A 12,969-nucleotide genomic window follows, 5' to 3' on the forward strand; every position below is an offset into this window, starting at 1 on the left:
AAGGAGCAAAATTTAGTCATGTTCAGATGCTAAGTTCATAAGCTACCAATGCTGGTATAGGAATCTTTCATGCTAGCTCTAAGCTATTTTCCAAGGTTCTCATTAAAAGCCATGCTCTTTGGCTCATGATGTGTTAAAAATTTTTGTTTATTGACTTGAAACCAAATATTTTAGGACTTTGACATCAGCTGTGGTTTTTATATGTGACTTTAAGAAGACCTGGATCTGTCCTCACCTCATGTCCTGTTTTCCTGACAAACCATGCAAGTTGTTAATAACTACCATGTTAACTGTTCCAGAAAATCCATCTGAAGTTTCTGGATCACTGAATTATATATGGCTAAAGTTTTTTATTAAATTAATCCTTTCCGCTCTACTGTACTTCCTGACACAATCAACTGACTTCAGGTACACAGGAAGGGACTTTGATAAATACATTCTTAGGTACAGTGGGAGGCTGTATTTCTTCAAGTATTTATAAAACACGTTTCCTCTTTTGTGAATGCACGAAGCACAGAGCATAGTTTAACACTATATAACAGAGTAAAAACCTGAAAGTCCATCGAAATACCAGGCCGAGTCATTCCAAGAAAACACCCCTGCCAGTCTTGATTACAGTTGATACGCCACCAGGGGGAGCATACAGCTTATGGAGAGCAGCGAGCCGTATTTTGGGACGCTGAATTAGGAATTCTGTGGCAAGCCCAGCATCTCTTCTACCGTTCTTTAAGAAGGTTGTATGTTAACTCACTATGGTTTTCAAACAGTAAATAGTTTTAGTCTTCATTATGGCTCTAGTCTCCTCCACAGCCATTCTGCCTCCAATTACTTTTGTCTGCTCCTTTCCTTCCTCTCACCAAGCATCCTGCACTCACACCACAGGCATGCAAATGCCTTTGGCACAAGGGATGGAGCAGAGGGAGCCTCCCAGTGAATGTGTGGCTGGTGGAATGGAAACCCATCCGGCTGCTGGCAGACTCATTTCAGTGGATTCTCTTTCATCCCTACTCTCTCAATTTGTGTTGGAAGCCAAGCCACCATGTGACTGTGCTCCCAGGGTGTGGGAGCATGGGAACCACTGGTGACAGAAGAGGGAGGTCCAGTGGAAGAATTTCTTTCAAGTTATAAAATTCCAATTGGAAAAATCAGCTATGGTTTTAAATAGCTATTTTATCTTGGCTAACTGTCTGGGAAACTTAATTTTATTGCCACCAAGTTAAGAATAGAGGCTTGATTGTAAGTGCTGCTTTTCTGCATAAAAGTAGTAAATATCCAACTTTTCCTATACGGCCTTCAAAGTGCAGGTTTTCTGCTGAGATAGAGCATCCCCATATTCTGACTACAGACCTAATACATTGTTTTGTAATTGCAAAATAACTGAATTTGTTATAAGGGAACACTTAACACTGTTTAAAGATTATTAAAAGCCAGTTCAAGGATATGTCTGAGCCCTTAAAAAAATTAAGACGTCAGAAGTAATGATGTAAAGAAATTGTGGGTGTAAATAGGAGCTGGCTCTGAGAAATATTCCTCAAAGCTTGATTTGTCTGTTTGTGGATGTCACCATGATACACAAAGTGAAGTTAACATACACACTTAGGAGACAACAAAAAATCACAGACTATATCCACTATGGCATTACACACCTTTCCTGACAGAGTATTCCAAGGTGTTCACACAAAGTGAGGAAGGAAATCATCTTTACAAACTAAATGCATTTAAGTTATATCTTGTTCTGACTCTTACAATTTCTGTTTTCCCTTATGTCTAAAGTGTACAAAACTTCTGTTCCAGCTGTTTTTTGATTAATTCCATGTCTCATGAGTCCTTTGTTTTTTTACAGGACATTAATGCACATGCATGTGTAACTGGTAAACCCATCAGCCAGGGTGGGATCCATGGACGTATATCTGCAACTGGTCGTGGTGTCTTCCATGGAATTGAAAATTTTGTTAATGAAGCATCATATATGAGCTTATTAGGAATGACTCCAGGATTTGGAGATAAAACATTTGCTGTTCAGGTAACTTTTTTTCCTTGGACTGTAGGAAAAGAAATAGTGCACAGATTTTCAGTTGAGCTGTTTTTAAAATAGGCTGTAGCCCTTATAACCTGAGAGGGCTTTTAAAAGTTCCAAGTTAACCTTTACTCTCAAACTTCAGAAATGTTTTTCAGGCAACACAGGTGTCCTTTATTCTGGACTGGTTTTTATAACCCGAACTTTCAATTGCACTCTACAGGCACAAAGCCAAATCTCCAGTCTTTATGATCTTGTAAGCTGCAAGCACCAAAATGAAACACTGTTACAGGAGTTCTTTAAACTATGGCCCGGCACACTTCTCAGTGAGCTGTGACACTGGTTTTCCCTACACAAAATTTGTTGCAATGTTTTATAATAAAAAATTCAAGGAGAGAAGGAATTGAGCATTATGATCTTGTTCCATTATAAAATGAGCAGTTGGAAAAATAGAAACCAAGACCTTATCCTAAATTTGTAAGGTTGAATGTACATTTTTGGTGTTCCTAAGACTTAAGGATTTATGTAGTTGAATTTTGAAAGGGTTTGATAGTCAGTAGTATGCATTATTGTTCCTGAAATTTCAAAGAAATGAAACTTGTTCAACTTTAAACAGTGTGTTAAATGGAGGATTTGAGGAACTGATTTGTTTTGTTGTTTTCAAAACGTGCTTGTTAGAAATAGCAGAGTAACTGTAACCTCCAAATTGTCCTCTAGTTAACCTGTGGCCTGGAACAAATATCTCTGCCTTACACAGACCCAGCAGCACACTCATCTCCCTGCACTTTGGCATTTTCATGCCTGGCAGAGGACTCACCAACAGGCACTTAAGCAAAACTTAGACTGAAAACACGGCCATAAGAAAAGCGAAAAATTCTTGTAGGAAAATGAGCACAGAGCGTTTCAAAGAGACCTGAGGCATGACAGACTCTTCTATCGAAGTTTGCTTCTAATGCATAAGCAAAAATCCTAAGTATAATTGAAGCTAGGTTATACAGGAATTTATTATTCAGCCTTTTTTTCAGCACAGAATTGTACTACAAACTTTCAACATCAGTCACGTGACTTTTTGGTTTGCTATGTGTGTTCTTTCACTTCCAGAATGTCAGCATTCTGGAAGTAAAGGAACTTAATGGCCTTGTCACACAAAAATTCTCTGATCTCTTAAGACGGTGCCAGTCATGAAGTAGATACACAGAATGTTCCTATGTTGATAAACATCATAATTTTGACACTTTTGTAGTAGCATTAACTCTTCCTTTCTATATTTCCAGTATAAAATCTTCCCACAACTGTACATAATTTCAGCAATGGTATTCAGATAAGAATACAATGCATATAGATTTCTTCCATCTTGCCTATACACATCACCTAATGCCAAGATGTGCCAATAGATGAAGGACTATTTAAAACTGTGTAAGCCTTAGCAGTAATCATCATTTTAGCTGGAGGGTTAACTGCTTTTTCCTTTCTCTTTTCACTTTCAGGGATTTGGTAACGTGGGCTTGCATTCTATGAGATACTTGCATCGGTTTGGTGCAAAATGCGTTGCTGTCGGAGAGTTTAATGGTTCTATCTGGAATCCTGATGGGATTGACCCAAAGGAACTAGAAGATTTCAAATTGGTATGAAGCTCAGCTAAGCAGAAAGAGTTTCGTTTTTGTCAGCTTTGCAAATACATAGAAAGACTGATGACTGGTGTTGTGATATTTAAATGATGCTGCAAATAGTCCTTACAAAGTGGCTTAGAAATGTTGATTATTCTGATTCTCCTTATCCCCAACAAGAACGCAAATGCAGGTGGTACCATTTTTACCCTTTGACCTGACTCTCAAAAAAATGTCTGTATGTGTGCAGGCTAATTACTTTGTTTTCAGAATTGGAATTCGTCTTATTTTGGCTTTCTTATGCCTAAACTAGGAAGGATGTCTTAAGGAACCAGGGCAAGGAGGTTCCTTAAGGATTCCTGACTGAGAATCACAAGCACATGGTCATTGAAGATGTACAAAGTGTACTTTTGCTGTTACTTACCTATTGAATGTTTTTGAAAGAATGAAAGCCTGCCTGGCAGTGTGACTTGAATGTGTAGTTCATAATAAAAACTGGATGTGGTCTTTTTATTTCAATTTCCAAGTGAAGCAGACTTGAGGGGACAATTCACAGGCACTAAAATACAATCTTCTACTTAAGTTTCTTAGGGGCTTATTTGATGTGTCTTTTTTTATATAGGGAGTACTTGAATTTCTTTATCACCCTCTTTCTCAAAGGAATGAAGATTCTATCACTAAACAAAGTCCATCATTGTAGTACTGAATCTTAAAAACCTTTTGAATCTTATGTGATGCAATTTATCCTGGGTGTAGCAGACTAGTGAGTCATTTCAGTTGTTTAAAAACTATTTTAAGAACTGAGAGGGAGGGGGTTTTTTACATATTCCAGAGCCCAAATGGTTATCAGTGTCTATGCAGAGAGCAGTTACGCTTCAGTCTTGGGAACTTTGACTGTTATTGAAGCTTTGTAGCTTGCTTTGTACATGTAAGTAAGGATAGGAATTATGTTATCTGCTGTCTCTCTAGTACTGTTGCTGCTCCCTTTTTTCTCTTTGAAAGTCAGAAAAAGGGAAGAAATTCAAATGAGTGCACAGCACACTAAAACCACAGTGGTTTGTTTTCTTCACACAGCAACACGGGACAATCATGGGCTTCCCGAAAGCAAAGCCACTTGAGGGCAGTATTCTGGAAACAGACTGTGACATTCTCATCCCTGCTGCCAGCGAGAAGCAGTTGACCAAGTCCAATGCACACAAGGTTAAAGCAAAAGTAAGTCAAAGAATTCAAATGTAAATGAAAAGTAGAGAAGATCTGTTTAAGTACTAACATTCTATAATCAGCATGGAGAAACCCAAATCTATACCTCTGAGTTACTCTGCTGTGATTTCTTTCAGATTATTGCTGAAGGTGCCAATGGGCCTACAACTCCTGAAGCTGACAAAATCTTCTTGGAGCGGAATATCATGGTTATCCCTGTAAGGTTCTATCATGACCTTTGATTTTCATTACAAAAGGAACATTTTTGTGAAGAGAACCAAGACTCTAGTTATTGAAGGCTTTTATTACTAGCCATTCATTCTCTTAAGAGTGCCTTTTAGTAACTGATGTCTAGGAAATGGGTGCCAATGTTGCTGAAGATTGATAATATTTGTTAAAAACCTCACTACAACTGTAAGTGACCAAAGATAACAATTATTAGCTGACATTTGCTCAATTAAAAAGTGCACTAAACAAAGGAAGAAGGAAGAATAAATATTCTGGCCAGTTTGTAGATACAGCGTTTTTGGGTGATGCTCTGACTGAACTGCGTGCTTTAGATTATATAGAGTATGTGTAATGATAATTTGAAAGAATAAGACCTATCCAGCTATAATGACGATTTTTTCACAGAGAAAGGGTGTCCTGATCAAGTGATCTTGCCAGATAGAGTGGTTTATCTTCAGCCTTTACTCACTGAGATGGCCTAAGAATGCCCTACTTTCCTTAAACACTTGTGCTAAAATAGAAATAGTCAGTCAAGCACACCTAAGCTTCATGTGTTCTAAAGTCAAGTCCTATTTTAAATCAGTAGAAGTAATCCCTGAACTGAAGAGGGTGTTGTCCTGTAACAATAAGAACTGGATTGTCTTGCATACTGCAGTTTAAAGTAGTGCCTTGCACATAATATTTCTGCTTGCTTTTGCAGAATATGACAGAGCTGTCTTTGTCACATGGTCACAATTCAAAATATTTACTGTTTCTGTGCAGGATCTTTACCTGAATGCTGGTGGTGTAACAGTATCCTACTTTGAATGGCTGAAAAACTTAAACCACGTCAGTTATGGCCGTTTGACTTTCAAATACGAGAGAGATTCAAACTACCACTTGCTCAGTAAGTGCTCAGTTCTGCTTCTGCACACTGTTTAATTGATAGATTGGACTAGCAAGCACCAAGTGTGGGTGGGAGAAATTAATACAGAACTCTTCTAAATTCACCACAATTTCCCCAGAAGTCTGTAATTGCTGCATACTAAAGCAAAGGTTTTGTAGGTTAACTGACCTGCAACTCTAATGACTTAAGTTAAATGCATACTTTTTCAGTTATCTTTTAATTCTTTCCTCAGTTTTATAAAACCCTGAAGTCAACCCACTTAAGTGAAATATTTATTACTTCTTAATAAACATCTTTCAGCTGTACACTTGATATTTAAGAAACATTCAAAGTTCAAGTGGGTACCATTGTTCTGCCCATACAACAATAGAGGATTTCTATAAAGGCCAATAATATAATAGAGACAGGCACTGGAAAAACCTGCTTATGGCTCACAGCTCCACTTACAGTCATTCTGTGCTGCCTACTTTCTGGGAAACAATAACAATTACATGAAGAGAAGAAGCTCAGTGGAGAAGAACTGGAGGATGTTTCATTTTAAACAATATTCTGTAGAAAACATGAGAATCCTGAGACACTGGACTTGACAAAACATACACCTGCATAGTTTTTAATATAACATTTTCTCATAAATCATGCATTGCAAGGTGTTTCTAAAGTAGTTGAGAGTTATGGCAATTATCAGTGAAAATACCAAAGCACTGCTCATGTCCTAAGGAAAAAAAATCCTAAAATTTCCCATTTTTTCTTAGCAATTACTGTGTATTACAAGTATAATAAGAGATAATTGATGGCTTTAACTTGCAGAAATATTTTGTCTAATACTATCTATCAAGTTAGGAAAATTAATCCAGATTACTCTTACCAGTTTTATAAGGATAGTCACACTTGTCCTGTGACTGTACTATAGCAGTATTACTACTGATACTGGAATCATTCACCTATAAATAAAGAAACATCAGTATCTTCCCCTTTTCTTAGAAAACAAAAATAAGATGACTCCCTTTACCCACAGCCCCATTTCATGCCACTGAATGCTGGAAGTCCTGGGGTCCCCTCCTTTGTTAGGGAAGCATTCCTTTCTTTGTCAGTTACCTTGCATCTACTTTCTTTCTTTCTTTCTTTCTAGTGTCTGTCCAGGAAAGCTTGGAAAGAAAATTTGGGAAACATGGGGGAACTATTCCAGTTGTGCCTACAGCAGAATTTCAAGATAGGATATCGGTAAGTGCTTGCTGCTGGTTTTTTTTACTGTCAGGGGAGCTGTACTCTGATATTAGAACTGCAATCTCAATTTTACCATTGTAGCTGTCACAGAGCACTTTTCCCCAAGCAAAGCATTAGTACATAATTAGCCTGATGGCCAAACAAATAAAGCAAGCAAATGATCTGAACTGCTTCGGAATATTGGAAATAAGCTATTTTTTCTTTCTTTTACTTCAGCCCATGCAAAATACCTCCAATATTGTAAAAAAGCTATGGTTTTAATGGAGTTGCTTTTTGTATTTTGGAGCTCTTGTTGATATAGTTTGCCTGGTTTTCCAAAAAACTTTAAGCAAGATCCCACACCACAGACAGTTTGATGTTTCTGTAACTCCAGAATAAGAGCTGGATGAAAAATTTTAGCTTGTTCCTCAAAGAGTGAATCAATGGGCAAAGAAATGCCAGGTAAAATTCATTGCTATCTAATATGCAGCAATACATGGTAGGGAAGTTCCCACACAAAGTGATGGGTTGCAAGCTGATCCATTTGCATTTAAAAGGAAGTTTTGGAAGCCTAGAAATCTATAAGAGTCAATAAGCAAATCCAGCATAAGAAATTGTTCTGAAGGGATAAGACTTACTAATGATGGCACCATATGAATTCAGAGTATGCTGCCTTCTGAATACTGTGTGCAGGTTAGGTCTCTGCATCTTCAAACACTGGAGGTGTGGAAAAAGTTCAGAGCAAGATCATAAGGATAGATAAAAGTACAGAAGCTTCTCTGACATGGAACAATGAACTAACCTAGGTCCCACTAGCCTGAACAAGGCCTGGGGTGGAGACAGTGATCTGTAGAATGAGGCATATAAAAAGGGGTGGGTAAGGATAGATTGTTTACTGCAGGGAATGATAGAAGAGAGTGAGATAGGTTCAAACAAAACCAGCACAGTGAGGTGCAGAAAGAAGAATAAGGGTATGGTTCCTAGCACAGCAGATAGTTCAGGTGTGCAATACTCTGCCAAGGGATACATGGAAACTAAAAGCATCAATTGTTCTTAAACACAAATTCAGGAGGAGATGGGACAAATGAGGAGGGGAAAAATGTCCAGCAAGTTGTGAAAAATATTATACCATGCTTCCTCAAGAAATCAGGGGAAATGCATATAAACTTGGACTAAGTTGGATGATATCAATAGACTTTAGCCTGATCCAGAGGGGTGCATGTTCATGCATGTTAGGCTATATGAGTAGCATGTGTGATGGATTCTGTGGCTTAAAGCAAATGCTGGATCACTTAAACACAAGCCATAGAATCTGGCCTAGTACTTTCTACTTCCAGCCCAAATTGGTATTTCAGGGAAGGCAAGTATTTTGTGGAGCCCAATGTCCAATTATTAGTAAATTACAGCAATCAGGATGATGGAACATTGAACCTGTAATTTCTTCAACTGCTTATTGTTCTGTGTATTTAAATTTTAATGGGAATAAAGTTATGGAGTTGCTAAGGGCTAATACAATGTGGAATATATGAATTTGGGATCTATGACCTTCCTAAAACCTGTCTGTCTTCAAAACAATTGCAAGAGGCCTCTATAGGTTGTTGACTCTTGGGAGCTTTTTTGTTTAATATTTACTGTGTGGTCTGAAGGCTGAAAACAGTCATTACTATAGCAGTAGATAATAGTAGCATCATGCATCTGGAAGCTAGGCCTATAAAAGACTTCAGTGCTGGTATCTGAGGTTTTAGAATTGAATTGACCGTAACTAGCTCTTCAAGTAACACAGTGAAGGCTATTTAGATTCTTCACGAATCATTAGAAGAGAATGAGTGAACAAGCTTCAGTAATTATGGGAATCGAACACGTCATTGTCCTCAGCACACAATGAGAACCTGTTTGTTTCTTGGATTAAACTCTGATTTTATTCCCTGTTACAGGGTGCATCTGAGAAAGACATTGTACACTCTGGATTGGCTTATACAATGGAACGTTCTGCCCGGGTAAATATTGCACTGCTGTATATACTTACATGAAAGGAAACTCACGTGACTTTGGGACAGTTTTTGAATATGTTGTACAGAATTTCTTTGCAATTAAAGGAGTAGATAAACAGTACATGATTAATGGAAGTCACTTAGAGTATGAAGAATCTCTGCTCCCTGCCATCATGGCCAACTTTTAACTGGGTATAATAAACATTAGAGATTATTCTAGTAGAAGCTGTAGTAAGTAGAAACTTTTTAATTGTCTTCTTGTACCTGGCTAATCTGGGACATGTAAAGTGCTTTAAAGCATGAGAGCGCTTTACTTGACCATTAACAGTTTTAGATGAATTCGTCTCTGCTGTATGTTTAATTAGTGGGCCAAAGGCTACTTTAAACATCTGGTCTCTCCCTATCACTGTAAGACTTGAAAAGGGATAATATAGTGACCTGGGAAAGATGTTCTTCCCTTTCAGTTCTCAGTTGTAAGGGGAATCAAGAAATGTCAGAATTGATCCACAAAGGATCAGCTCTGATACCAATCTAGCAGCTCCTTTTACTCCTAACTTGGATCCTACAAGCAGAATTGTTGAGGTCCTGTGGAGAAACTTGCAGAAATCACATGTAACCTTTTCTGTTTCAGCAAATCATGCGTACTGCCATGACATACAACCTGGGTCTGGACCTGAGAACAGCTGCCTATGTCAATGCAATTGAGAAAGTCTTCAAAGTATACAATGAGGCTGGTTTGACCTTTACATAAACAGGCCATTACGGTTCCTTATTGTATCCCACCCCTTGCTGTTAATGTACCCTCTTCTTGAGAAAGCTTATCACAAGTTTACATGTAACCACAAACTTTTCTTTTCTTCTGACATTATAGTGGATTCTATTCTCAATTAGTTTCAGTTCCAAACTAGTCTTTTTTACAATAAAAATCCGTGGATTAGGAAATTGTATACAAGTATGTATCTGAAGATAACAGTTCATCTGCACTTGTGGGGGCCATTCTGGGTGTTTCGCCTACAAAACAAAATGGTACATTTTATGTATGAAAGAGTGGTCTTGCCACCTGAGCCACTTCTCAGACTTCAGATCAGATACTGTACTATATGAGCACCTAGCTCATTATTACTTCATGCACTTTTGTTTAATGACATAATTTTGGCTTCAGCACTTTCAGTAAGGCCTTGTATGATCAATGCTGTGGCATTGTCAAAGGAAGAATGGGCCTCCAGCAGGGATTAATTTTGATAGGAGTCTAGTTTTTATTTGTAGTAAAGCTTCAGGCCTGATTCTCTTAAGGCAATATTTTTTCTTTAACTGTGCTACTGTTACAGTACTGCCTTTTCTTGCTTGTTCAAGCTAGTTTGACTATCATCATGATGTTTGTAGCGCTGACAGACTAATATTTTTATAAGCTGAAACTATTGAGCAACTCTAGTTATGTTTTTAATCAAGTATCTACATAACTATTCTGACTATAGGTTGTTTCCTTTTTTTTTAAGAAAGGGATATTCTGAATTTGGTAAGCAATCATACTTAGATTTTTTGGAATTCTTTTTCAGTCTTTTCCTTTCAGAGGCTTTCTGAGAATTAGATACTGCCTCAGTGAACAACTAAAGTGAAACTGAACCCAGAAATCATTGGCCAGACCACAGAGGAGCTAGAATGCTGCTATAAACTTAATCCACTGTCTTAATACACACAGCCTTTTTTTTTTTTTTGTCATCAGGAGGTCTTGAAAGTTTTGAACATAAAGTACAACAAATTGGACCTCAACAAAATATTGGATCAAGCACAGTTTTTGAAGTGTAAGGCTTTTGTCCCTTGGAGTCCCCTTGAAGTGCCAGATGTTATTTATGTAATGAATATGAATGTTTTTTTTAAAAAGACAATTAGTCCCTCCCAGAAACTCATGCTTTTTCCTAACTACTTTGTAACTGCATGACATAACCTGGAGAGAGAGAGCAGTTATTAAAAAAAAGTTGACCTTTCCAAACCTACTATGCTGGTGTATTACTGTTTTCTATTTCATGCGATAGCTTTCTGTAGCTAGAGTCAATCTGCAAATCTTCACAGCACCCTTGTCTGTTCATTACGTGACCACTACTAAGATACTGCCCCTGAATTACCTTCAGGGGCTCACTCTTACAGATCTTCATCTCTTGAAAAATCTTGCCTATCAGCAAGATTTTGAAGTTGCATATATTTAGTAAATAATTTCAGGTCTTTTTAGCTTGTCCTCTAAAATTTTCGTGAAGAACTATTTAGGAGTTAGTATGGAGCAATAAACCTGTGTGATACATTTAATTAGTGGCTTACTCTATCGTATATGCTGGCATCTAGGGTTGTAAAAGTACTACAGATCACCTAAGTGCAACATATATATATACACATACACACATTTTTTAAAATGTGAACCCTTTGAGCTTGAGAGAACTATTGTGATCAAGGTGTGGATCTCTAAACACAAGTTCTGTATCCTGGATCATATTTTTCAGTGCAGTTTTTACATAAACCATTATATAGTAAAACAAAATTATGATTTTAACAATTCAGCTCTAACAAATTGTAACCAAAACTTGTAGGCTAAAAGCTCACAAATAAACAGTTGGATTATAAAAAAATAGAAATAATCTTAAAAGCAGTGTTGCATTATCTGGAAGCAAATTCATTTAAAGCAAAATTCTTATTATTGTTCTCCCTCCCCTGCTTAATTTCCTCTATAGCTAGTTTGGTTTTGCAGACTCAAAAAACAGGACTCTTTCAGTGCTGGAGCATACAGAAAGCTGGCATAGTTAGCTAGCTGGGATATCTTCTACCTCCTCCCAGCTTGGAAGGGAAAAAAAGCCAAAGCCTGCACCATGCCTGTCTGTATTCCCCGATTCATTAGCATCCTCTGTTCTTGTGTACACACACATTAACACTTCTTTTCCAGGGACATCTTGGAAAAAAAGCAGATCTAGCACCTGGCATGATTTTACTGAACCTAGAGATGAGCCCTTAAGGTTCACTGGATCTCTGCTCAGCGGCTTGACTGTAAGGTTACTGACCTCTTGTTAACAGAGTCAGTGTTGGAGACACGAATCCAAGCATATCCAAGGGTGGGTGTAACAACAACTTAAGGTAGTTTCAATCAAAGGGTTGAAATCCTTGAGGAGACAAATGCTTGGAGGCTGACTTAAGAGCATGTCGGCTGATTTGCCCTTTGTAGCTAAACACAAGAACCAAACCCTTATCAGTGATCCCCGACTGCTTGTGATAGCCTGCTCTGAAATAATCTCACACCGGTTCTGAGCATTGTTAACCTCGCTCCTAATGTGATCAGACAGTTAAGAAAAAAAAAAAATGGAGTCGCGTGTTCCTTATCACATTTTGTGCACATACCTCTCAAGACCCAGCAACAACAACAGAGAGAAGAAAGTAGCAAAATTTTGTACAGTTTCTATGAGTTAATGTGATGTTAGAGGTTTGGCTGCAAAGCAGCTCTAGCCTTTTCCCAGCCCAAGCCACAGCTGAAGACAGACGTCACTCTCTGAGGTGCATGTTATAAATCCTGGGGGTTTTTTACTAAAATTGTGACTTCACTTAGGTGTTAGACCCTCTTTATATATCATGTACCCACACACACAAGTCTTATCTGCCAGCTAATAACCTTATCACTGCATGTATTCACTTATATGCCACCAGACATTTACCACAAAACTTGCTGTGGTGTTTGGCAGGGAGCCAGTCAGGACCTGAAGTTAGATCTGAACACAGATTAGTAACTTTTCTAGCCACGCCTACTTCATATAGCAAAGCACATCCTTACCAAGTGCTCTTAAGCTCTCATTCAGCACTAAG

The 12,969-nt window shown here is 37.9% G+C and overlaps 1 protein-coding gene across 1 annotated transcript in view; it reads left to right on the plus strand.

Annotated features, from left to right (window-relative positions):
* Window positions 1–11,127, plus strand: part of GLUD1 (glutamate dehydrogenase 1) — a 29,393-nt gene extending 18,266 nt beyond the window's left edge. The window contains exons 6-13 of the mRNA XM_032116168.1: window positions 1,844–2,023; window positions 3,505–3,642; window positions 4,699–4,836; window positions 4,962–5,042; window positions 5,815–5,938; window positions 7,068–7,159; window positions 9,076–9,138; window positions 9,764–11,127. Of these exons, the coding sequence (XP_031972059.1) occupies window positions 1,844–2,023; window positions 3,505–3,642; window positions 4,699–4,836; window positions 4,962–5,042; window positions 5,815–5,938; window positions 7,068–7,159; window positions 9,076–9,138; window positions 9,764–9,883 (936 nt within the window). The 3' untranslated portion in view covers window positions 9,884–11,127. The remainder of the gene's footprint in view (window positions 1–1,843; window positions 2,024–3,504; window positions 3,643–4,698; window positions 4,837–4,961; window positions 5,043–5,814; window positions 5,939–7,067; window positions 7,160–9,075; window positions 9,139–9,763) is intronic.
* The last annotated feature ends 1,842 nt before the right edge of the window (window positions 11,128–12,969 follow it).

The sequence above is a fragment of the Corvus moneduloides genome, chromosome 8 (genome assembly GCF_009650955.1).
Source record: "Corvus moneduloides isolate bCorMon1 chromosome 8, bCorMon1.pri, whole genome shotgun sequence".
In the NCBI taxonomy this organism is placed as follows: Eukaryota; Metazoa; Chordata; class Aves; order Passeriformes; family Corvidae; genus Corvus; species Corvus moneduloides.